This window comes from Falco cherrug, chromosome 15 (genome assembly GCF_023634085.1).
Source record: "Falco cherrug isolate bFalChe1 chromosome 15, bFalChe1.pri, whole genome shotgun sequence".
Taxonomy (NCBI): Eukaryota; Metazoa; Chordata; class Aves; order Falconiformes; family Falconidae; genus Falco; species Falco cherrug.
Window position 1 is genome coordinate 5525515 of NC_073711.1, and position 22527 is coordinate 5548041.

The 22527-nt window shown below is 35.6% G+C and overlaps 1 protein-coding gene across 4 annotated transcripts in view; it reads left to right on the forward strand.

Annotated features, from left to right (window-relative positions):
* Window positions 1–21921, forward strand: part of SMARCA1 (SWI/SNF related, matrix associated, actin dependent regulator of chromatin, subfamily a, member 1) — a 36325-nt gene extending 14404 nt beyond the window's left edge. For 3 of the 4 annotated variants that reach the window (XM_055727332.1, XM_055727330.1, XM_055727333.1), the window contains 13 exons: window positions 114–235; window positions 627–779; window positions 2197–2329; window positions 3314–3462; window positions 4079–4198; window positions 5322–5432; window positions 5634–5747; window positions 8156–8278; window positions 9839–9971; window positions 10890–11008; window positions 11207–11419; window positions 16642–16752; window positions 17434–21921. In XM_055727332.1, the coding sequence (XP_055583307.1) occupies window positions 114–235; window positions 627–779; window positions 2197–2329; window positions 3314–3462; window positions 4079–4198; window positions 5322–5432; window positions 5634–5747; window positions 8156–8278; window positions 9839–9971; window positions 10890–11008; window positions 11207–11419; window positions 16642–16752; window positions 17434–17505 (1673 nt within the window). In that variant the 3' untranslated portion in view covers window positions 17506–21921. The remainder of the gene's footprint in view (window positions 1–113; window positions 236–626; window positions 780–2196; window positions 2330–3313; window positions 3463–4078; window positions 4199–5321; window positions 5433–5633; window positions 5748–8155; window positions 8279–9838; window positions 9972–10889; window positions 11009–11206; window positions 11420–16641; window positions 16753–17433) is intronic. The other variant, XM_055727331.1, reaches the window with a different exon arrangement.
* Window positions 21922–22527: the final 606 nt, after the last annotated feature.

Consider the following 22527-nt stretch of genomic DNA (forward strand, 5'->3'; position numbering starts at 1 on the left):
ATAGTACAGGATATTTCACATGAATTCTTACTCATGCTCTATGGTAGGTTCTGTGATAAGATTAATGTGAAAACATAAAGCCAACGACAAAACCTTCTGTGCTGATCTATCAGGTTCCAGAGTTCTACTTTTTAGTCAGATGACTCGCTTACTGGATATTTTGGAAGACTATTGCATGTGGCGTGGATATGAGTACTGCCGACTTGATGGACAGACACCACATGAAGAAAGAGAGGTGAGAAAGTTGTGTATAAACAAGAAACGTCTTTGTTTTACATACTAGATTAAGTTATTATTTACACGTATACAAAAGCAGTTACATAATTGTATAGAGTAAAGCAAAAATGTCACACGTTAGAAAGGCTGCTATGGGTATATGCTTTTCTTAACCAAAGTCCACGGTGAAGTAGGTTTCATTTGTTCCTCAACTAAATGAAAAATTAATATTTTTGTGGACTCGGAATGAGTGTTCACACCTGTGCAAACCTACAGTTTCTTACTTGTATAGGAAAATAGGTTTTGGTATAAAAATTCTGTAAACTACAAAGAAATTTTGTTGAAAAGCCACCAACATATTGGAAGCTTGTTGAAAATTCTGATACTTTAATGACACTTTTTTCTCTTAGGAAGCAATAGACACATTTAATGCTCCTAATAGCAGTAAATTCATTTTCATGCTGAGTACCAGAGCTGGAGGTCTTGGAATTAATTTGGCAACTGCCGATGTGGTTATTCTCTATGATTCAGATTGGAATCCTCAAGTAGATCTGCAAGCCATGGTGAGCTAACTCCCTAATACACATTAGTTTGTTATAGTTGTCGTTGTATAAGTGTTTGCAGAACTTGCATTTTTGTTGGTTGTCTTTACTTTTTGTATTAAATACCAAGAAACTAAGGAATTGAATAAAAAGAACATGAATGAAGTTGTGGGAGAAATTGTAGATTTTTCTCTGTGAATATCTGTTTTAATTATATTCGCAGTTGACTAAAATTGCTTCTGCCAAAATACTGTATCAATGTTGTTTATCCATATAATTATTGTCAATTCTGTCCTTTCTGGAATAACTGTAAAGGAATAACAGAGGGTTGTTTCCAAAATAATAGCAAAGAATTAAAAGCATACAGTTTGTGTTCCTCCCATTTGGGGAACTTATTTTGCAGCCCACCTTGTTTCTGCTTTATTTGGTGCTGTCGTGTGGATGGGAAAAAACCCTTATCTTGGGTTAAACATATTAAAATCTTTGAGTGCTGAATATCACAAAATTAAGTCTATAATTTATTTCATATGGAATAGAAATCGCATGATCCTTCTTGCATGATTGGGCGGTTGGGTCTTTGTTCTGTGGGTTGTGGTGTTTTTTGTTGGTGTTTTTTCATGTACTTAAACACATCAGGTATTTACTGCGAATATTTACCTTTCAATATGCATGCTGACTACCAATGGTAGATTGAGTTCCTGGAAACTGATGTGTGATTTGTGAGCTTTAGTAGGATTTTTCAGGAAGAAACTAGGATTATGCAGGAGAGAAAAAGATTTATTGACACGTGTTTAAAGGACAGTCAGAAAATCCTGGTACCAACAGTTTGAAGGCTAGTTGTTTAAACTTTTTTTATTTAAGAGGACAAATTAAGAGTGTTACTCATGCTTTCCAGAGAGAATAAAGGCAAGTTTTATTACAGATAAGTGTAGTATGTTAGTCATGTAACCTTATTTGCTGTGTATTGTGCCTGTACTGTGTGTGCTGCGTGTTGATGCTTTAATATAGCTAGCGTGGGACAACTACAGCATTGAAGTTGTGGCTGCATGGACTTTGCCCATGGAATTAGTATGCTCAAGCCAGGGATGCCAGAGTTTCAATACTTACGTCAAAAGACAGAATTATTTTGAAAGCAGTGCAGATGTGTCTATGTATGTACTGGTGTATCTCCACTTCCCAGTTGCAGTCTAGACAGACATTGATATCTTCATTTACAATGAGGTAGATGCATTTATTACTGTAGAACGACCCAAACTTAAAAAGGTGTAATAGCCAGATAGAAGTAAATATTACCATAACAGTTGAACATCTTTGTATACTCTTGAATAAGCGAGGAACCAAGAAATATATGCTAGTTTCGGTCTGCTGTTTCTACAAGCTAACTGTCTATTGCTTGTGAGTTTTTGTTGCTGAACACTCATTGATTTATGTTTGTTAGGATCGTGCGCATCGTATTGGTCAAAAGAAACCAGTACGGGTGTTTCGACTAATCACTGATAATACTGTTGAAGAGAGGATTGTAGAAAGAGCTGAAATAAAACTGAGACTGGACTCTATAGTTATACAACAAGGTATCAACTGCTATATATGTTTGTCTGCAACAGAATTGTTCAGTCCCTTAAACTATGGGTTAAATAACTTTACAAATGTCCAGTATGAGAGAAAGCAGGCCTTGTATGTAATAGCAGTACACTAAATCAGCCTAAGAAACTATAATGTATAAGTTATTCACTTGTTCAGCTGAAAATCTTTGAAAAATTTTTGATTTCCTAAATAATGTGGGCATGGACTTATACTAAGACTTTAAATGAGGAAAGAAAACTATAGCTGAATAGATGTTACTTGGGTTTTGTGATATGTTAGAAAGGGAAAAAATAAAAAATACATGTTCCATGACAGATTAAAAACAATAATATAGATGTGCTTCTTACTGTATATGAATTTACTCAACATTAAAACTGCTTTGTGTGTCTTTCTGTAGAAGCTCTTGGAAGAATAGTTAGTCCAAACCTAAGGCTCTCAAGCCAAGTTTTGAGGGTTGTTTGTATTTCCAAAAGGGTGGGCTACTGAAAGGTCAGTGGTCAAAATTTTGATGATCTGTGAAGAGATAAGATAGGACAAGTGAAATTTTGGGACAGAAATTAGAATTTTGGGAAAAATATCCAGAGATTTGGGTTGGAATTAGTGGTGAGTGTTAAAAATCTTAAGTACTTCTTGATGGTTATTATAGAACACTTTGTCATTTTTCATCTTGAAATAAGATTTTGATCTTGAAAAGTTCAACTAACTGTAAGAATAAGATGTTAAACATAAAATTTGGATTTGAAGCATTTGAATGTGAAACATTCTTTGTTTATGGCTTGACCCAAAGCTTTTTTTATTTTCCCTGAAGTTCCTGATTTCTGTTTATTTTCAGCTCAAGTGAAAAGTAATTTTTTTTGTATGGTTCTGTTTTTCTTTTCATGTTCTGCCAGTGAACTAAAAAAATCCACTGTTTGCATGTCCCTGCTAGAACTCTTGTATTATAACTTTCAGTGTGTTTTTTCTAATTTTAGGAAGGCTCATAGACCAGCAGTCTAATAAACTGGCAAAAGATGAAATGCTGCAGATGATCCGGCATGGAGCCACACATGTTTTTGCTTCCAAAGATAGTGAGCTGACAGAAGAAGATATAACCACTATTTTAGAAAGAGGCGAAAAGAAGGTTAGAGAAAGTTTCATATGGAATTCGAAGTGTCAAACGTTAAACATGTATGCACAGAATAGAAATTAAATCTGATTATGTAAATATTTTTATGCCCAATTATTACTTAACTATTTGTAAATATTTCAAAACTTTCATAAGTTTTGAAGGGGTAGAATTAGTGAATTATATTTATTTTCAAAGTTCAGACTGTGTGCACAATATCTTAGGCATTGTTTATTTTGTGGGCTTTTAAAAAGATGTAATTTTTATGCTAATAAGTCTAATAGATACAAAACTTTTATGGAACTTCATTAGGGAATAGGTAGCTCTGAAAAATGAACTACCATTTCAGCTTTAAAGAGTTGGGCATAAATTTAATTTAAATTTAAAAGATAAATCATACAGTTGTCGGGCTACATCCCAACGTAATAACTTTAGTTTAATGAAAAGTTATGGATTCGGACTGTTCAAAATTGGAAAGCACTGTGGGCATCTTTTCTTACAAGAAAAATATAAGTAAAGGTTTAAAGCAGAAAGAGACATTGAGAGTGCTTTAATACTGAGGACAGCTGATTTTTTTCAGAAAAGATAAAACAGATTGAGTGAGCCTGAAAGTATCTTCCTGTTTTTTTAGACAGCTGAAATGAATGAACGATTGCAGAAAATGGGGGAGAGCTCCTTAAGAAATTTCACTATGGACACAGAGATGAGCTTATACAACTTTGAAGGTGAAGATTATAGAGAAAAACAAAAGGTAATTTTTCTTGGTCTTTAAGACTTTAGTTTAGAGGTGCAAGCATAAAGGCCATTCTAAAAGTTGTGGCTGTCAAGGTTGGTCTACAGAAGTAAGGAGCTACTGAAAAACTCACGTAGAACTGCAGAAGCATAAATACTCTGAATTTTTTTAAAATTAGCTTTCAGTCCCACCATCAGTATTATTTTACTGCCGCATAACTGGCAGGAAAAAACAGGCCTGATAATGATTTTATATATGGAACTTGGACTTAAGTCTTTAATCCTCACGACTAGAACTTCCACTGCAAAAATGTGAACTGTTGGTAGATTGACTTACCTAATTACAGAAGGATCATCCAAGCAAAGAGGTATTACTCAGGGTCTTTACACAGAAGTAACATTGTATCTGGTGTGTATGGGACTATAGTCAAGATATCCCTAAGATCTTACCCAGAATCAGATATGTAAACTCTTTGTTAACTGAATGCCCTTCTAACCCAGGTCTCTTATCATTTTTGTAGAAACATTTTGAAAAATAAAATACTTAATGAGAATAGTGGGGTATGTGCATATATGCATAAGATTATTTTTCCATGCTGATAATTTCTTTACAAGAAGCCAGCTAAATACCCCATAGTCTTGAAATATGCTCTAGTAACTTCTTAATTCCAGTAGTTTAGCTAAGATTAATTTGCTACTAATGGATTGTTTTTTGCCAGTGTTTTAGCCTCTTTAGAGGTTATTCATTGTGATATTTAGAGGAGAACAATTCGTTACGTATCACAAGATATTAGAGAATTCAGAATCCAAGTTCGCAGTCCTTCCATTGTGTTTTGGTAGATGGAATCGTAACCTTACTCAGGTGTCTGAAGTAAGTAGAATACGGTAAAAGGATCTGTCTGTACCACTGCGCTGCTTTACTTATGTATTATCTTTTATGTGTTTAAATACATGTTATAATCAGCTATAATTTATAGCTTGTTTTTGAGCTCTGTTGGAGTATTCATATTGTTGAACAGAACCATTCAATCTGCTCTGCAAAAATACATTCCTGTTCTGCAGTGCCACATTAGTCATTATTTTTGCAACTTTAGGAAAGCATACAGTTCCTTTAATATCTCTTTATCCTGTTGTGCGTGTAGTTGAGCATGATGGAATGGATAGAGCCTCCGAAACGAGAACGCAAAGCTAATTATGCAGTTGATGCTTATTTCAGAGAAGCCCTACGTGTCAGTGAACCAAAAGTCCCAAAGGTAAGAAAGAAGCTGGCAAATATGGAGGGTCTCTTATGTTCTTTTGCTCTTCTCTCCCATGTTGCAACCCCTGCTCTCACCCTATACTGGTAATGAAATTTATTTATACAGTGATAGTTTGCCACCGCTGCTGAATTATGGCAGTTTAATGGCACAGAAATCAAGCTTACACAATGTTAATATACCTTTGTGTTTTTGAAGGCTCCAAGACCTCCAAAACAGCCAAATATTCAGGATTTCCAGTTTTTCCCACCACGGTTATTTGAACTTCTGGAAAAAGAAATTCTGTATTATCGTAAGACTATTGGATATAAGGTAATGGTTTTTATTTCCCCTCTGCAGATTTACCGCAACCTTGACAATAATAGCTAAATGAAGTAAATGAGAAGGCAACTAAAAAACTTACCATTCTGGTCTTAGTTTTTTTGCAAAGTGCTTCTCATTGTGAAGGAAATGGCTTACAGTCTCTATTCCCCTGTTTCTGTTCCACTGTGGAACAGAAAAAGTAGTTGTAATACCTTCCTTCATTTTAAAATTTCCTATCTGTGTAGCTTTGTGTTTTGTGGGGGATTCCTAGCAATAAAATAAGAGTGTAAAAAAGAAAGGCAGTTCTGATACCTTAGACCACACACCACACTTTCATTTTTGGGTATTACATGAAGTGAGAAAATAATTTTTAGTTAATATTAGATCACCTTCCAGGGAATGATTTTTTTTTTTTTGTTACAGCTTTTTTTCTATCTTGTGCAGAAAGTAACTTAAGGTAATATTGTAGTTGACTTTGTGTTGATATGAAGGTAAGTAAAGTGACATCAATTTTCCTTGCATTTTGCTGGGATATAAAATTTTTAAAGGTGTGAAGAAGTCTGAATGTATTACTACTACAAAAAGAAAACCAGACAACAGACTTTTTTTTTTTTTTTTTTTTTTTTTTCCCCCCCTGCTATGCCTTAGCTGAATTTCTCCCTCCTCCCTGCTGACGCTACTGGACAAGTGGTGAACACTGATACTGTTTTGATGTTGTTTTTCATTACTTGTGCCAGTATTGGCTGAGTAAATCAAACTGATTCCCTACTTCCAGACATGTAACTAACTTCAAAAAGCCCCATGTTTCATGGCAGGTTGCAGCAAGGAAACCACGTATAAAATGTGTTGGAGAATGTAAACTTGCCGTACAAAGCAATGGGTAGGAAATTTGTGTTGCAAAAGAGCAAAATACATTTTTGAGAAAAAACAGAAGGTGTCTTAGAATCTACTTTGAAGCAGAAAGAAATTTGTGGATGACAGGATAGAATTAAGAGAAGAATTAAAGGAAACGTAATTAGTTTAGGAGGAAAAAATTATTCAGTTAATACTCCAACAAATGAGGATGAGAGGATTGCTAATGTTGAAGGTATGCATGTTAAGAGAGGTGTTTCAGTCCTGTTAATGAAGTGTGTCAGACTGGATAGGTCGAACACGAATACTTGTTATACTAAAAACTTAGTATGACTGTTTACTGGTAATGAAAGTGATAAATGTGATGGTTCTGCTTTGAAATGAAAGTGTAACTTTCCATCTGAAGAGAGTTTATTTATCAAACTACAGTCTCATAAACAATATGAAAAGGTATCATATAGGTAGAGACCAAGCTTGGTGTCAGTTCTTCAGCCACCAAAGCCAAGGACATTTCTTAGTCAGGTGTTAAAAACAGCTCTTAACTTCCTTCCCCTCTTGCTGCAGAAATATATAAGGTCTACACAGTCTTTACTGGATACTGGTTTCTGACTTGTTTGCTGTTGTGATATGGTATTGCCATAAGCAGTTTAAAGGTCACAAATTGGTGTTAATGTGGAGAGGGACAGACAAAATGTTGTTAGGCCTTTTTACATGATGTTGTCTGTCTCATCCTTACTTTGGCAGTGTGCAGGTTTGAAGGTCACAAGTGCAGGTTTTATAGTAAACCTGGCAAAGCTTAGTGTTTTGCTGTAATTATGAAACATAAACCATTGGATGTAAGAGAAAATGAAAAATGCCACTGAAATCGGTGAACTGCGACAGCTTACGTTACGTGTGAGGCTCTGCCTCTCACGATATCCCTAAGTCGTTGTGTGTAGAAGTCGTGGGTACAGGGCATAACAAAATTACGTTTGACAAAGTCTGGTCCTATTTTGGAGAGGAAGGGTTTAAGCAGTAAGATTCAGATCTAGGTAAAACACATTTGTTAACTTGTGCAGATCACTGCTTTAATATTAGTTGGAAAAAATGTGTTTTACCATTTATTCTACTGTGTTTCTCACTGAAGTTTCGTAAAGAAACAGTGAATAGGACCCTTTTGGTACTTATAAGTGAAGATAAACTTTACATTCAGAGCTTGTGAAACAAGAAGGAATGAGCATAGTTAAATGACAGTGTTTGATACATCACCTTGTCTTGGAAGATAATATTTTCAATTTTGCAACAGTTTTGTAGATACTGATGAAAATGTTCTGGTAGTTATCTTTAAAATATTTTTATTGTGGTTGGTTTCTTCAGGGTAGCCAATGTGTGGTGGTGTGGGTTTTTTGTTTGGGCTTTTTTTTTTTTTTACTTCTGTGACAACAAATGATTAGTGGGTGTGGACTGCATCAGTCCTGTGAGATCTAACATGCTTATAAATTGTAAACCAAGGTTGATAGAAAAGTGTACAGTCTTTTTTTAATAACACTGCTGTACTGCTGCTTATTGATACCCCTGATTTTTAGGTCCCCAGGAATCCTGAGCTCCCAAATGCAGCTCAGGTACAAAAAGAAGAACAAAAGAAGATAGACGAGTCTATGCCTCTGAATAGTGAGGAAACTGAAGAGAAAGAAAAGCTTCTAACACAGGTAAAATGAAAACAGCTGAAGTATTTAATCACACTTTTTTTGTTATTAGTATGAGATATAAATACTAATAATGATAAACATGCACAGGAAAGCTGCACTGATCTTACAGGAAGAAGAAAGCACAATATATGTGATGATTTTGCTTGGTTTGCTTTGAGGGACCTTTCCTGTCCTTGAACAAGTTGATATCTTAGTCACCTACTATTCCCTTGAATGTCTGCAATGTTTCTGAGGCGAGGACTTGTGTAGTAGATGCAATACGTGCAGAATCCAGTCAGTAGGTTTCTTGTATATGCATCTGCCTTGCATGTTTTATCAGTAAGGCTTTGTATATAGAGAGGACAAGCCTCTATTAACATATATGCTATTGACACAGTGTAAGACCTGTCGCATCCCTTCATTTTGTCCTAGTTGGGTTCTTAGGCATGTTCCTTTATACTGGGACTGAATCCCTGTCACTGGCTAGTTTCTTGACTTTTTGGACTATTATCCTGCTGAGTAGGCTTATTGGAAGCTAATTGTTTAAGAGGGATATGCCTCAAAAATGAACAGGATTCAGAAATTTTTGTGTAAAATAATTGGGTGTGGTGTACTTTGAGAAGGAATTTGCAAGGTCACAATGTGACTTAATTTCACCTGTTTGTAGCAGAGGAAGTACTCAAGCTGGTGCTGATATGCATGTTAGTCTGTTGTTAATGATTAAAAAGAAATATTTGTATTGTGTATATTAGACTTCTTGGAAGATGCTATCTAATTGTGGAATTGAGCTTAGCTGGAGAACTGACAAGAGTGCCTTTTAAATTTATGTCTGTGATGAAAGAAACTCAATGCACTAAATTGCTGTTCAGGCATATGATTTTTTTTCTTGTGTGTTCTTGATGTTTTCTTCTTTCCTTCTCTTTAAACTGTAATGTCTCATTCTTGGATGATTTTTTTGTGCATTGTATCTCACTTAACTGTTGTTCAGTTTGGATTAATTTCTTTGGTACATAACAACAAATTTTGTTTGACAGCACTATAGAGTTTCCATTTGATTGCATCTTTTTGGACTAGAGATCGTTTCTTGACATACTTACTTACGCTTCCATCCGGTGTCTGGTTCAAGGTTTGTAAATGTCTGAAGTAGGAGCTCTTGCTTTAGATACTGGTCCTACTCTAAGAACATGTAATGACACTTGCATTGGTGCACCCTCTACTCTTAAGACTTCTGTTGCTTGTATCTGCTGAGGGGTGGCTTACATGAAATTGCAGTGACTTACCATTGAGCTTGTTTCTTTGGAGAAACACCACATAAAGTTTTAAGAAGAAAGAAGAGTAAAAAGTTCTTACTAATGCATGTGGAGTCATGCACAAAAATAACTCATTAGACTTTTAATGATTCAGTAATAAAGCCTGGATAATACAAGCTTACGGAAATCCTGAAAGACCGTTAACCGCTGTAATTATGTGACATTGTCTTGTGTATGTATCATTTGCTCCAATTGGCAATGCCTCTGCAAAGTTTAGCAAAATGTTTTCCTTCTACCTAGTAATGCCTTCTTGATCTCTTGCTACTTACAGGGTTTTACGAACTGGAATAAAAGAGATTTTAATCAGTTTATTAAAGCTAATGAGAAATATGGTCGTGACGATATAGACAATATTGCTCGTGAGGTGGAGGGAAAGTCACCTGAGGAGGTCATTGAGTATTCAGGTTTGTGGTATTTTGAAGCATATTTCTTAATCACGTGGTATCACCGTAATTTTTGCTAAGTGTTCTTTTAAAATTACAAGATACAGAATTTGGATGTGTATAAGAATAATTTTTTAAAAAAGCACATGATGGTTCTTTTCAGAAGACTTCTTTTAAAAAGGTTGAATTTGCAGCATATAAATACACTTTCAGCTGCCTTTATAAAAAAAATTTACAACTTGGCAGAGTTAATTTACGTTGAACACATGGTCTTGTGGAATCGTGAAGCTGCCTTACAGTGGCAACATGATTCTTTATGCTGTAAGTATATGTGCTATTTTGGCTAGTATGCCGTATCTTTGTGTCTTGTATTTTCTCATTGCATCTTAATTTGCACGGAATTCTTCCTCTTTCATCCTTGAATTTAATTTTACTAAACACCTTCATAAAATTTAACTTTGCAGTGTGCTTTCTGTAGCTTAAAAGGAAAAGCTCCACAAGAGTTTCCTTCAAAATGTTGAACTAACTTTGGGATGACTAAAAGATGTCACTGGAGGAGCCACACATTACTAGCTTTTTTAACAGACCAAGTAGTCTCTGACCTTAGAGATAGCTGCTGAAATATGAATGTTTCGCTGCTAGACTAGCACTTCTGACCTGTTTCACCATTGTTACAAAAGTAATTTTTTCAGAGTTTTACATAACTACAGTTGTTATTAAACCTTTGTTTATAGTTAACTTTTAAAAACATTGAATAAAGGTTCTATGCAAGTTTATTTCTTGGCTAGCATAGTAGAAGGAAGAGTATTAGCAAATCTTTTAAGACTTAATGGAACCACAAACTGCAGTTTTTTTTCTTTGCTGGGGTTCCTCAGCTGAGTGAAGTAGTAAGAGTAGAGGAAAAGGCTTGACTTTACAAATTATGTTTTTTGGTTTTAGCTGTTTTCTGGGAACGTTGTAATGAACTACAGGACATTGAGAGGATTATGGCTCAAATTGAACGAGGAGAGGCAAGAATTCAGCGGAGGATCAGTATCAAGAAAGCCCTCGATGCCAAAGTAATTATTGCCGAGTTTTTGTTTTCTTCAGCAGACTTCTTCCAAATTCCTTCAGAAAAGAAATAGTTGGGGATGGGAGTTCTAGCTTTTTATATAGCATATGTAGGATATCATGTATCAGTAATCTACACTAATATGTAATAAGTCCTTGATGTAAGATTGTATGTTTAATAGCCCTTATTTTTGTTCTGCATTCAGATTGCAAGGTATAAAGCACCTTTTCACCAGTTGCGTATTCAGTATGGAACAAACAAAGGAAAGAATTACACAGAAGAGGAAGACAGGTTTTTGATATGCATGTTGCACAAGATGGGCTTTGACAAAGAAAATGTGTATGAGGAACTAAGGCAGTGTGTGCGCAATGCTCCTCAGTTCAGATTTGACTGGTTTATCAAATCTAGAACTGCAATGGTAGGTATCAGTTACATGGACTAAGTCATTGTGAAGTATCTTGTTCTGCCTTTTTAAGCACCGCCACATAAAATTTGGATTTGTGCCAGAATACTGGAATCTAAGAAACAAGTGCTGAAAAAATAACTTTAGTTTTTATTCTCATTTCTCATTCATAAAATAACCTTTTTCCTTAGTACAGCAAATAACGTAATAAATTGAAACAGATTAGAAAACCTGCCAAGCGGAAGTCCCATGTTACCCAAAGGGATTAATGTAGAGGTAGACTATCCTTACAAATACCCTTGTTACTTTTTATTGCAAATTGAAAGTTTTACCAAAAAAAGTCTCTTAAGATACAACTGCTTTTCAGAATTATTGGGCAATATAAAGACTGAAAACATCTGAGTTGTATACTAGAAAAAAAGATCTTTTCTTAATATTGGAACTTAATTTCTAAATGCACGAAGAGATGTAGTGATCCATGTAAGAATCATTAAAGCAGTTGGTTTAAAATGCACGTTGTAGTTGTGAATATTGTCACATGGAAGTACTTAATTTTTTTAATTATACTTTTCTGAAGCTTTTATTCATACCTGGAGAATATAATACAAGTTTGATAGCAAGTAAACTAGTACTCTGAGTTTTAGCTGTATTTTTTTTCTCTCCTTTGTTTGAAAAGCAGAGGCATTCTTTTTTTAATCATTAAGTGGGAAGTCATAACACTAACAGAAGCTTTGGCAGTTACAAATAATAAGCTGTGTAGGTACCGATCTCTGAATATGGGACTCTCTTGATGGTAAAAAGCTGTTAGCTCTGCCCTGGAATTTTTGCTGATATCTCCCCTGATTCAGTTCCTTTTCCTTAGGAGTAAAATTTGTAAGTTCTAAAAAAACCCAGGTGTGCATTTCCATGTGAACATACTTACATAGTGAAAATGTACTTCCAGACTTTTTCATAATACCGGAAATAACTTCATCTTACTCGCTTGCAATGAGTGAGAGCTGGAACGTGTTGGTTGTTTTTTTTTTTTTGTCTGGTTGGATACAAAACCATGTTGGTCATGGCTGATACGAGAGTAGAGCACAGTGTCCTTTATACAGGTGTCATAGATTCTCCCTGTTGTCTTCAAAGAAAATTTCTAATTAAATGTTATGCTGCAGTCTTGTAACTTAAATGTCATTTCATATACAAATCTGGATTTTTTTAGTAGATTAGCCTAGCAATTGTGGAACCACTGTGTGTTATTGTTTACTGCCTTCATTTCCTGGCCTCAGCATTTGTTTATAAAATGTTCTTTCAGAGTTCTGGGTACCGTACTAAGAACAAATAAAACATAAGATTAAATATTTAAAATGTGTATTTGAACAGGTGGGGATATTTGCTTTTCCTAGTGCTACTTATAACTATGCAATACAATTTCTACTTGATATTTTAGCGATTAAAGTGTTTGTGAATAGTGCAGCTGTTAACCCTTAATTGAAAAGAATTACAAGCTTTTCTTTTTAAAATGTCTGTTTGAAGAAATACTGGACTTAAAAATTATGTCCATAAAAGAGAAACCTCCAATATTTAGTCTATTGTGAAGTTTCTTTAAAGTTTTCTCTGGAGGAATCCGTTTAAGTAAATCATAGAAGTGGGTACTAGAAATTAAAAATGTAGCTCAACATTTACTATTCGTTGTCATATAGTTAAGTCAGGGGTAGAGTTAAATACTCAGTTGAAATCTTAGTGCAAATCCTTATGTTCAGCATAATTTTCTTTTCAAAGAGGATAGGAATCATTTGCTAAAATGTGAAAATACGTTCTGTGGTGTCTAATGCTGAAATTGAGGCACTGGGAATACAGTCAATCTTCTGGCCTACATTCTAAAAAAATCTATCTGTTTATTTCTTGGTTTTCTGCTATTACACAATTGAAAAAGAATAGTATGAAAATACAAAGCTAAAGTAATCTTTCACTTTCAATGTGCATTTAATTTTCTTAAATGTGTTAAACTGTCATGATATGTATGGTTTAATAGTTTATAGTGACCAGTCACTGATATATTTTAGGTATTCAGATATCCTGACGTTTGTGGAAGTGTTAATTTCTATGGGTCCATTTTGCACCAGCTTGGTAGTTTTTATGGAGAAATGTGCTGGAAAGTCACTTGACACCAAGAGTAATGAACCAAGTATAAATCAAAATGTTTAATAAGGGGTAAACAGTAAGTTCAGTGAAAGTGGATAAAACTTAGAATAGTGAAATGCGCATGTGATCATTCAAACTGATGTGGAACAAGATAGAAAGGGCAGCATAATTCTGGAAAGGACTAGGCTCTTTGAGAAGACTTTGTGTTCTGCTAACCACTAGATGTCTCTCGAATTCCATATAAATAGCTGATTTAGCTTCCATCTTCTTGTTTCGGTTTCTTCTTCTTGAAGGATTTCTCTTTGGAAAACAATAATTCTGCTTCACTTATTTATTCCAAAACCAGATGGTTTATCCAAAATGTAAGTTTTCAAAGAGATTGAGAGTGCCTAAAATTGTAGCTTTTTTTTTTTTTAACTAGGCACAGAGGCTTACATTTTTTAAGCTTAGTTGTTACTGTTCTTTTAGTTCTGTCCATGCAGGGAGAATGCAAAATATCATGGCAGTAGTGAATCATGTATCTCTCTTCTGAAGTCATAAATTGTGCATATTCTCTTTTACCTTTCTACACACCCTAGCTAGTATAAGACAAATGGCTCCTTTGTAAATACAGGAATATACAGGCCTGTTGACAAATCTTAGGACTAGTTTCATTCCCAAGTCAGCATCTCTGCCTTCAGTCATGCAGAAGGTGATGGTTCAGTGCTCCCATCTTATTTATTGCAATACGGGTCTTTATAGCTATGAAGGGGTGAGCAAAGCACATCTTATCTCTTTCCATCCTAAAGAGAAAAGTATCAGGCCACACTGAATAAAATCTCATCTCTAAAGTGCAAGGCATTTTAAACTCTAACTGTATTTTTCTAGTATAAAATGGAATGGATCAGTCCATATTGAAATTTCAGTAGCAGGATTTATCGTGCAGATTCTTTCTGATGGTAGGTGTAGAAGAAACCTGTGTGCATGTCACATCTTACTGTCAACTGCTTCTGTGATTCTCCGGAGAAAATTGGTTTTGAGTCCATCCTCTGTCCACAGCAGATGTTCAGGGGTAGTAGTCCATCTGGGAAGTCTAACCATGAACCTGTACCCTTTAATAAATGTATGTATTTATGCAAACATCTTTCTCCAGGAAGGCAGAGGATTTTTCTCAGTGCCTTAGGCAAATGGATCAAGGTTATTTCTTAGTCCTTTCTGCTTAACTGCTTGTCTTGGATTCAACAGAACCCAGCTTCTCTCAGTAAAAAAGATCTGTCTGATTATTGTTACGGAGCAGCTTGGCATTGGTCTTCACCTACAGTTCCTAAGAGTTTGAGTGCAATGCACACAAATGCAAATCATGTAAAATGCTTCTGACGTTGACAATTATCTTGCCACTTCTGTCTTTTACTTTTTATCTGCTCTTGTTTGTTGATTGTGTAGGTTTTTGGGGCAGACACTTTTTTGTTCTGTGTTTAGGGACACAGTATGTGGTTGGGATGGCTTGCACTGGAGTTTTCTCAGACTTACTACCTGTTTATCTAAAAATTGTGTGAGTGGAATTTGGTTTTTTTAATTGGTTTAAGTGAAAGTATTTTAGGTCCAGCAGGACTATTGCATTCCAGGGTGCAAGCATGGCGCCCTAATTTATGGTTGAATCAGAGTGTGTGGGGTTACTTTTACATGGTTGTGGTAGAAATGACTGATAATACTCTGCAAAACTACACGCATGAGATTGGAACACTTCCAGTAGAGAGCTGTCAAGAAAAATGTACTGATTTTTTTTCTTTTTGGTTTAAAAAAAAAGACCCATTTCACATGGTGGGCAGGATTCTCTATGTTTATTCTGAATTACGCTACCTTCACGCAAGGCCATGGAGCACCCTTTGTAGAGGAAGCTGTGGAAACTATAGAACTTAAGGAATGTGGTTAAACTTGAGGGTATTAACGTCTCAAAGATGAGTCATATACTTGAATGTTTCAGAACGTTCAGGATCAAGAAAGTGTGTAGGCTGCATCGTTATCCATCATGTGACATGATGGCTGAGGCAATATACAGGCTACAGATGCTCAGAAAATAGAGACTAATTCCTGGGCAAAAAGGTCACCTGTTCACTGCATTGCAAATAGACTAGTTGTAAAGATTTATGTTACTATGTAATACTAGGATAGCTTGTGGTTCAAAACTTGCTTCATCGAGTTTAATAGAGATAAGACATATTTTCATGTCTCTCTCTCTTTTTTTTTTTTTTTTTTTTTTTCCCCTCAAAAGAAAATTTCTTGCTTTCAGTTAGAAAAACTCATGGAATGGCTGTTCTCAAAGTACATAGAACATATGGAACAAGTATGATGAAAATGAGTAGTTGTATATTTGGTCAGAGATTTTTTTTTTTTTTTGAGGTGGGGTACAAGAAACTGGCCAAGTCAAATGAGTTCTATTAACCAAGCCAACTGTTATTAACAGCCATTTAGATACTTTGAGTTGTACTGGAAATATTTTTTTAATGTATACATGACATTATGGCCTTGAATCTTGATCACTTTCAGATGGCTTGAAAGTTGTCTTGATGCTAAAAGCATTTAGGGCCTCCTAGCTTTTTGGTGCTGTTTAACTAAAAATACAACAGTGAGTTCATGATTTAAGGCTGGATAGATTTTAACCAGCTTAAAGCTCTGCAGTGTCTTGTCACAAAAAAACCAGCCTGTGTGCCACAGGACAGTATTGCTGAAGATAGCTTTGATTATTTTTTTCTCTGATTTAAAGGTATACTTGAAGAACTCTTTTCCTAAAATCTGGCATGGTATGTTGGCAGGCTATAACTTGCTGAATCTGAAAAAGATAGAAGATCAGATTAGTCTTTTGGAGTGTCCATTTGGAAGATACAGACAATCCTGAAAACTCCTTGTTAGGAATTTGACTATTTCAGTAAATCTCCCTTTCTTTATAAAAAAAGGTAGCACAAAAGTAAAGACAGATGAACAATAACTAAGCTAATTTTACTAGTTCAGGAATAGTGAATGTTTTAGGAAAATATTAAGTATTTTGGAATTCAAGAATTTTGAACAGGTTTATGTAAATGAGAGAATATATATAATTTATTTAGCAGATTTGATGTTTTCTGTTCCCTTAGGAGTTTCAGAGACGCTGCAATACTCTCATATCATTAATAGAAAAAGAAAATATGGAAATTGAGGAAAAAGAGCGAGCTGAAAAGAAGAAAAGAGGAGCAAAAGTGACAGCAGTATGTTTAACAGCACTTCTAGTGGGACAGATTCAATTATATTGTTATAAAGTGAAAAAGATAATTGTAGCTTCTGATTGTTTTAGTATAAACCATTAGTTGAGAGATTAAACTGTAATATTTCTCTGTTCACAGCTCTCCTAGTTTTTAAGTAGGTGTTCCCAATTCATAATATTTTGGGGCTCTTTTTGAGTCTTCTGTTTAAGTAGCAGAGGAAAACTTTTTAAGAAAACATAGCACTGCCCTCTTTGTACCTACATATCTGCATCATATGCTTGCTTTAATTTAATCTCATATTGTTATTCCTCCCCTACACAGTAGTTCCTGGAAGAATGATAAGAAGTACTCCTTTTCTTTTGAAGAATTGTCGTCTTTAGAACAGAATTGTGTAAAAGTCAAGGTCTTGATCTTTTAATCCAATTCATAGTATGTGTGGTACCTGTAGCATTGAGCCTGTGTAATGATTTCAAGACGATAGAAAGGGTAGCAGGATTAAGTGTCTAAATCTAGGATTTTTGTTTGCCCTTCCATTAGATCCTAAAAAGCTGAATTTAAATATATAACACATTAAGGTCGCTTACTTTCTTTTTAAATAGTCAGCCATGTATTAATTTTTTTTTCTTTAGAATGCTACCATTTCCTAGAATTTGTAAAATTATTTTTTTCCCCCCCCCTTTCTAGTCCCAGAAGAGAAAAGCAGATTTGGCTACTGAGAGCTCTGGAAAAAAAGATGCTAAGAAAGTGAAGTCGTGAACCTGAAAACTGAATGCTAAATGTAAAACTGCCACTTTCATCTCTCCATATACAAGTATTAATTGCCAACTTCTTTGTATTCATGGTACTCTCCCCCAAATCCCATGGTTTAATTTTGCAAATTTTGTATACTTTACAATGTCTTTCTTTACCTAAAATGTGTAGCTTTATATCTTTGCATTCCAGTATTTTTGTGTACTGTGTTTTGTGAGTTTCATGTCTTCAGCAAAATTCACTCAGTCCTTGTTTTTTTGAAGCTTGTGCTGAGGTTTTAGCTTTTATATGTTTTATATGCTGCTGCTTTGAAAGAAAACCTAGATTCTATAGCTGTATTATTGTTGTTTCATATTTTAAATTTATATGGCTGTTGGAAAATAAACGGACTTAATTATTTGAAGAGAAATATACTTCACCTTTGTTTTCCCTACCCTTTCTCCCTTTTTTGCATAGCTACATTTAGAGTGAATGTGTTAAGGTTTGTATAATTGTGCCTTCATCATTGATCAGAACTTTTTTTTCCAGAGGAGTACTTAAACAGAATCAGGAGCATGACAGAACAAAAAAAAAAAAAAATCTAATTAGACTGACATCCTTCTTTGCTGTCAGCATTAAATTGAAGTTTTTTTCTGAAATATTTGGAAGGAAAGCCAGCAAATACTTTTTTTTTTTTTTATCACTCGTTTCTGCTGGGCTTCATACATGCTTAAACACTGGGTGATGTGTTTTTCAGACTAACTTCTAGATGAAAACTTTTCTATGCCCAATAAATGGAAGTAGTCGCCTAACAGCTTCTTTAAGTAACAAACAATTCATCTCCTGGTTGGAGGCTGCTCAGCTATGCTGCCTTGTGCTAAAAGATCTTTGTTGCTCTAATTATCTCTGCTAAATTTCTGCTTTTGCCTTTGATTCAACATGTCAGTCAGAAGCAATGGGGATATGTTATGGAGTGCTCCTTTTTAGTATTTCTATTTTAGTGAAGGGATGAAAGTATTGGATGTATGATTTTTTTGACTTTGCAAGAATGGCCTTTATTAGGCAGGTTCATAGTTTCTGCTCACCTTAGAGTCTCTGCAGTAGAGGTGGATCAGTAGAACAGTGACTGTGGCATCTCATGTTTTACTTTAATCTTCTGTCTCTGATCTGGTGTTTAGTATGGACCTTGCTACAGTGAGACATGCCCTCATAATGTCAAGTCTAAATTAATGCAGTGTGCTTTACATGGTACTTCCCTTGAAGACTACTTGTAAATTTCTTCTAGTGCAGTTTGCTTCCTTCTGTGGTTTTTGAGGTGTTTTGAGATGAAAAAACCTCTTTAAACTCTTTGTATTTCATGCTTTGCACTGTCTACCTTCTTCTGTAGTTGTAAAATTCAGGCCTTTTTATAAAGTTCCTGACTCTTAGGTGAGAGTTCTGCCCATGTTCTTTTATGTCATTTAAAATATATTGGAATGTCTTTGTAGCTTTCTGGGATTAATCTCTGTAAGCTTGATGAAAAATTTCCAGCCTTTCATAACAGTCTGTGTTCAAGATTTGGGGCAAAATGGTTGTGATGGCAAGTGATGGCTTGGGTTGAGCATTTTGAAAGATTAATAATTTGGTTTCGTATTTTGGAATGGAGATTTTTTTTGGGGGGGGGGTGACCAAGTTATTAATTACTTCACTGGGCTTTTATTTGTAAGATTTGTAGTGTAAAAAAGGGTATTCATCTGTTGAGATTCATCTGAGTTGAGAGTTACATCTAATAACGATGGGGCACAACTTTCAGACAGGAAGTTAGTCATTGGTGCCAATGCAGGCTTTTAAATGAGTATGCAACCCAGATGGGATAGGTCTGCTCAGAAAAGAAGGATGTCTTTTCAAAGAATATTTTTATTTATCCCGTTTTATCCTTGGGAGAAGGGCATTCTGTGTAATTATGGGCTGGAAAAAGGCTGTGCAGCTACATACATATATAATCACAAATCCCTGGAGCATCGCTATTAATAGAGAGGGGAAGATGCCTTATTTACATTTGCTTTTTGACTCCCATGTCACTCACTAAGTTTATGGCCCAAAATTATAAAACCAAGTAAAAGCAAGAGGAAAATAAAGGCTGGAAGAGCCAATTGAATTTTTATTGAATAACGTGGCTAAGTATAGACCTTATTCCATTGCTCCTGTTTAGCATTGGGTGAATATTTTAATGTTTTAAGTCTTGAAATAAGTGTATTCTGGTTTTGTTTATTGTAGATTAGCTTTGTTTGACTTGCATGTTTTTGTGTATCTGGTTTCTCTGCTGCAAAGTGTATAGAAAGTCTTAAAATAATAATATCTCAACATGTTCTTTTATGCAGATTTCTTGGGTTTGAGTTACCACTTGAGTTAATGTTCACTTTTCTCCTCCTTCAACACCATGATATACTAGCTATATAGCAAAAGATCATGCAGTTGTTCTTCCAGGTATTATCCTCTTGATCAGACAGCTTCTCTGAAGAATGATAGATGCTCCCAGGAACTATCTGTTATCTCTTACAGTCTGTAGTTCCTAGTTAAACTAAATGTGCTGTTGAACAACAGTCCTTGAGAGGACTTGTACACTCTATACTAGTTCCTCAGCATATTGAGTCTTCCCATCCATCATGTCCCACAGTGATAACTAAAGAAAATTGCTAACAGCTGCTGGTCAGGATTAAAGTAAAATGGATCTTTCTTCTCCTTTTTCCGTTCTTGTAGTTGTGGATACACACAGAGAATGTGCCTAGCAGTATCTAAATGATACGCTGCTGTGACTCAAAATTAGATGGACTAAAATAAAGAAATCTTCCTACTTATAACTACTGTTTTCTTAGGTGAGGAATACTTTTTGTAAATTTGTAAACACTGAATGTAACATAATACAAAACTTCTGAAAAGTCTGGGCGTTTAGGCAATTTGATAGTTGCCAAAAAATTTATATATGATACAACATTTTGAAAATAATTTATTGCCGCCTTTTGAGTAGGCAACAAAAGTTTGATTGTGTTAGCATTAGGCTTGAAGAAAGAAAAAGTAGTCACCTAGCACCTTTCACACATCAGGCAGCGCATGTGACACCCTGGGAGAGGTCACAAAAGTTGTGTCCTTTTTCATCGCTTTCAAATTATCAGTCCTTTTATTTTTGAGTTATGTTAATGCTGACAATGAAAAAGTCACGCAGCTGACCATCTGAATTATATTTAACTTCAGTTTATTATAATGACATAGAGCAGGAATGATGCTTTCTCCCTGCTGGTAATACTGGCCCATCTTTAGATACTGTTTGCACAAGTAGCATTCCTATACTAAAATATTAAGTAAGAATTTTTTCTTGGTAGGCTAGCATTGCTTGTTTGATTCAGTGCTAATGATGGTTATGGTTTGAGAAAAATCCAGCTTTCACTCTTTGAGACCGTAAGCAAGGGGTGGTCAGAATCTTTCTAAATGCCTGATGGAAGCAACTTCCATTGCGCAGCACCTGCAGTGCACTGCTACAGTACAGGCACTCCCTGCACGTGCTCCTCCCCAGGTTCAGTGGAGGGATTAGGTCCTTTCAGTGGTCACAAACTGATGCCAAAGCTGAAAAATGTGGGCCTTACAGGTTGAAAAAGCATATGGAATTCTGCAGTCGGCAGCGGTTTATGCGAATGTAAAGTGCCACGCTTGGTGCAGACATGGGCAGTTACGGCGTTGGAAGGGGCTGGTCGCTGCCTGTGGTTTTGATCTGGGTAAGATAGCTAGAGTTGTTACGTTTTACTTAAGTTTAGTCCATGTACTTAGCTTTAAGCATGTATGTAAATGCTTTGGTGGGTTGCAGTTAAAATGTTTGATATGTTCTTTTTCTGAAAGAGTCAAAGTTGAACTTGTTTTGCATATTTTGAAATGTAATGTACTCTTTAATTGCATTTGCATGATATCCATCCTTTCGTAAGAGCCTTAACAGGAGTAGTAATTGCTGCCTCAAAGGTATGTCTACATTGTGTTGTTGAACGATAACTTTGAACTTTTTCAAATTGAGATTAATTTCTTAAGTTGTACACATACAAAAATAAAAATTAATATGAGCCTGATGTCTTCTGGTAGTTATCCTTCTGGTACAGGTGGCCCCAGCAGTTGGATACTGTTCAAAATAGTTTGATTTGTTTTCATTGCTCTTGTACCTCTCATAACCTTCAGGCTGCAGTAGCTGAATGTAAGGGGTGTGGGTGTGTGGCTGTTCCACATCTGCTTTCAGACTTTCTAATTTTCTGTGAAATAAAATACTATTAGTGCCTGTATTTTTGTGACAGCCTTGCCTGTGTTGTCTCTTAGTATGGTATGATACAATGTATGTTGATAATGTATTAAAGTATATTACTGTTTTTCTGTTATTCCGTACCTCTGGTGTGTTACTAAAATAAAATAATTTGGAGTTCAAGTCGATGGTAAGGGTGGTAAGGACCAGTAATTTTGTCATTGCAGCTGTTGATCACTAGTAGACATGCTAGATATTCTGCTTGTAGAGGTGTGTGCCCTAAGTGAATGCTCATTTGCCCCTTTTTTTTTTCTCAGGATGACTCCCTAGAAAAAAGGGAGAGACAGTAAGGAGCTCTGGAAGACCAGTTTATCCTGGCGTTGGCTGGTAGCAATTCTGTCTGCTTCATAATGACTTTTGATAGACCTCATTCTTCGAGGTGGGGCACCTAGACCAGGAATAAGGAGCTGGGAATAGAGAGGTGGATCACCTCACCTTGTCCGCAGTAGCAGGCTAAACCATTGTTGGGTTCACCACAAGAACTATAGTTCTTCCAGGCAGCTTTGCTTAGTGCCAGGCTGAGCATGATCTATAGCTAGTTCCTGCTTCCATCATCTGTGGTGGTCTAGCAGCACTAAGGTCCACTTTTCCAAGATTTTCTTGGAAGGAGCACCTGCCAACTCTTCTGGAGAAGATGATGTTCAAACATCAGAACTCATGGGAACAGTGCTTCTGTCTGCAGAGCTGCCCAGTAGCTGTGGAGTTTGCACTGGGGTTTGGTGGTGTCACGTGGT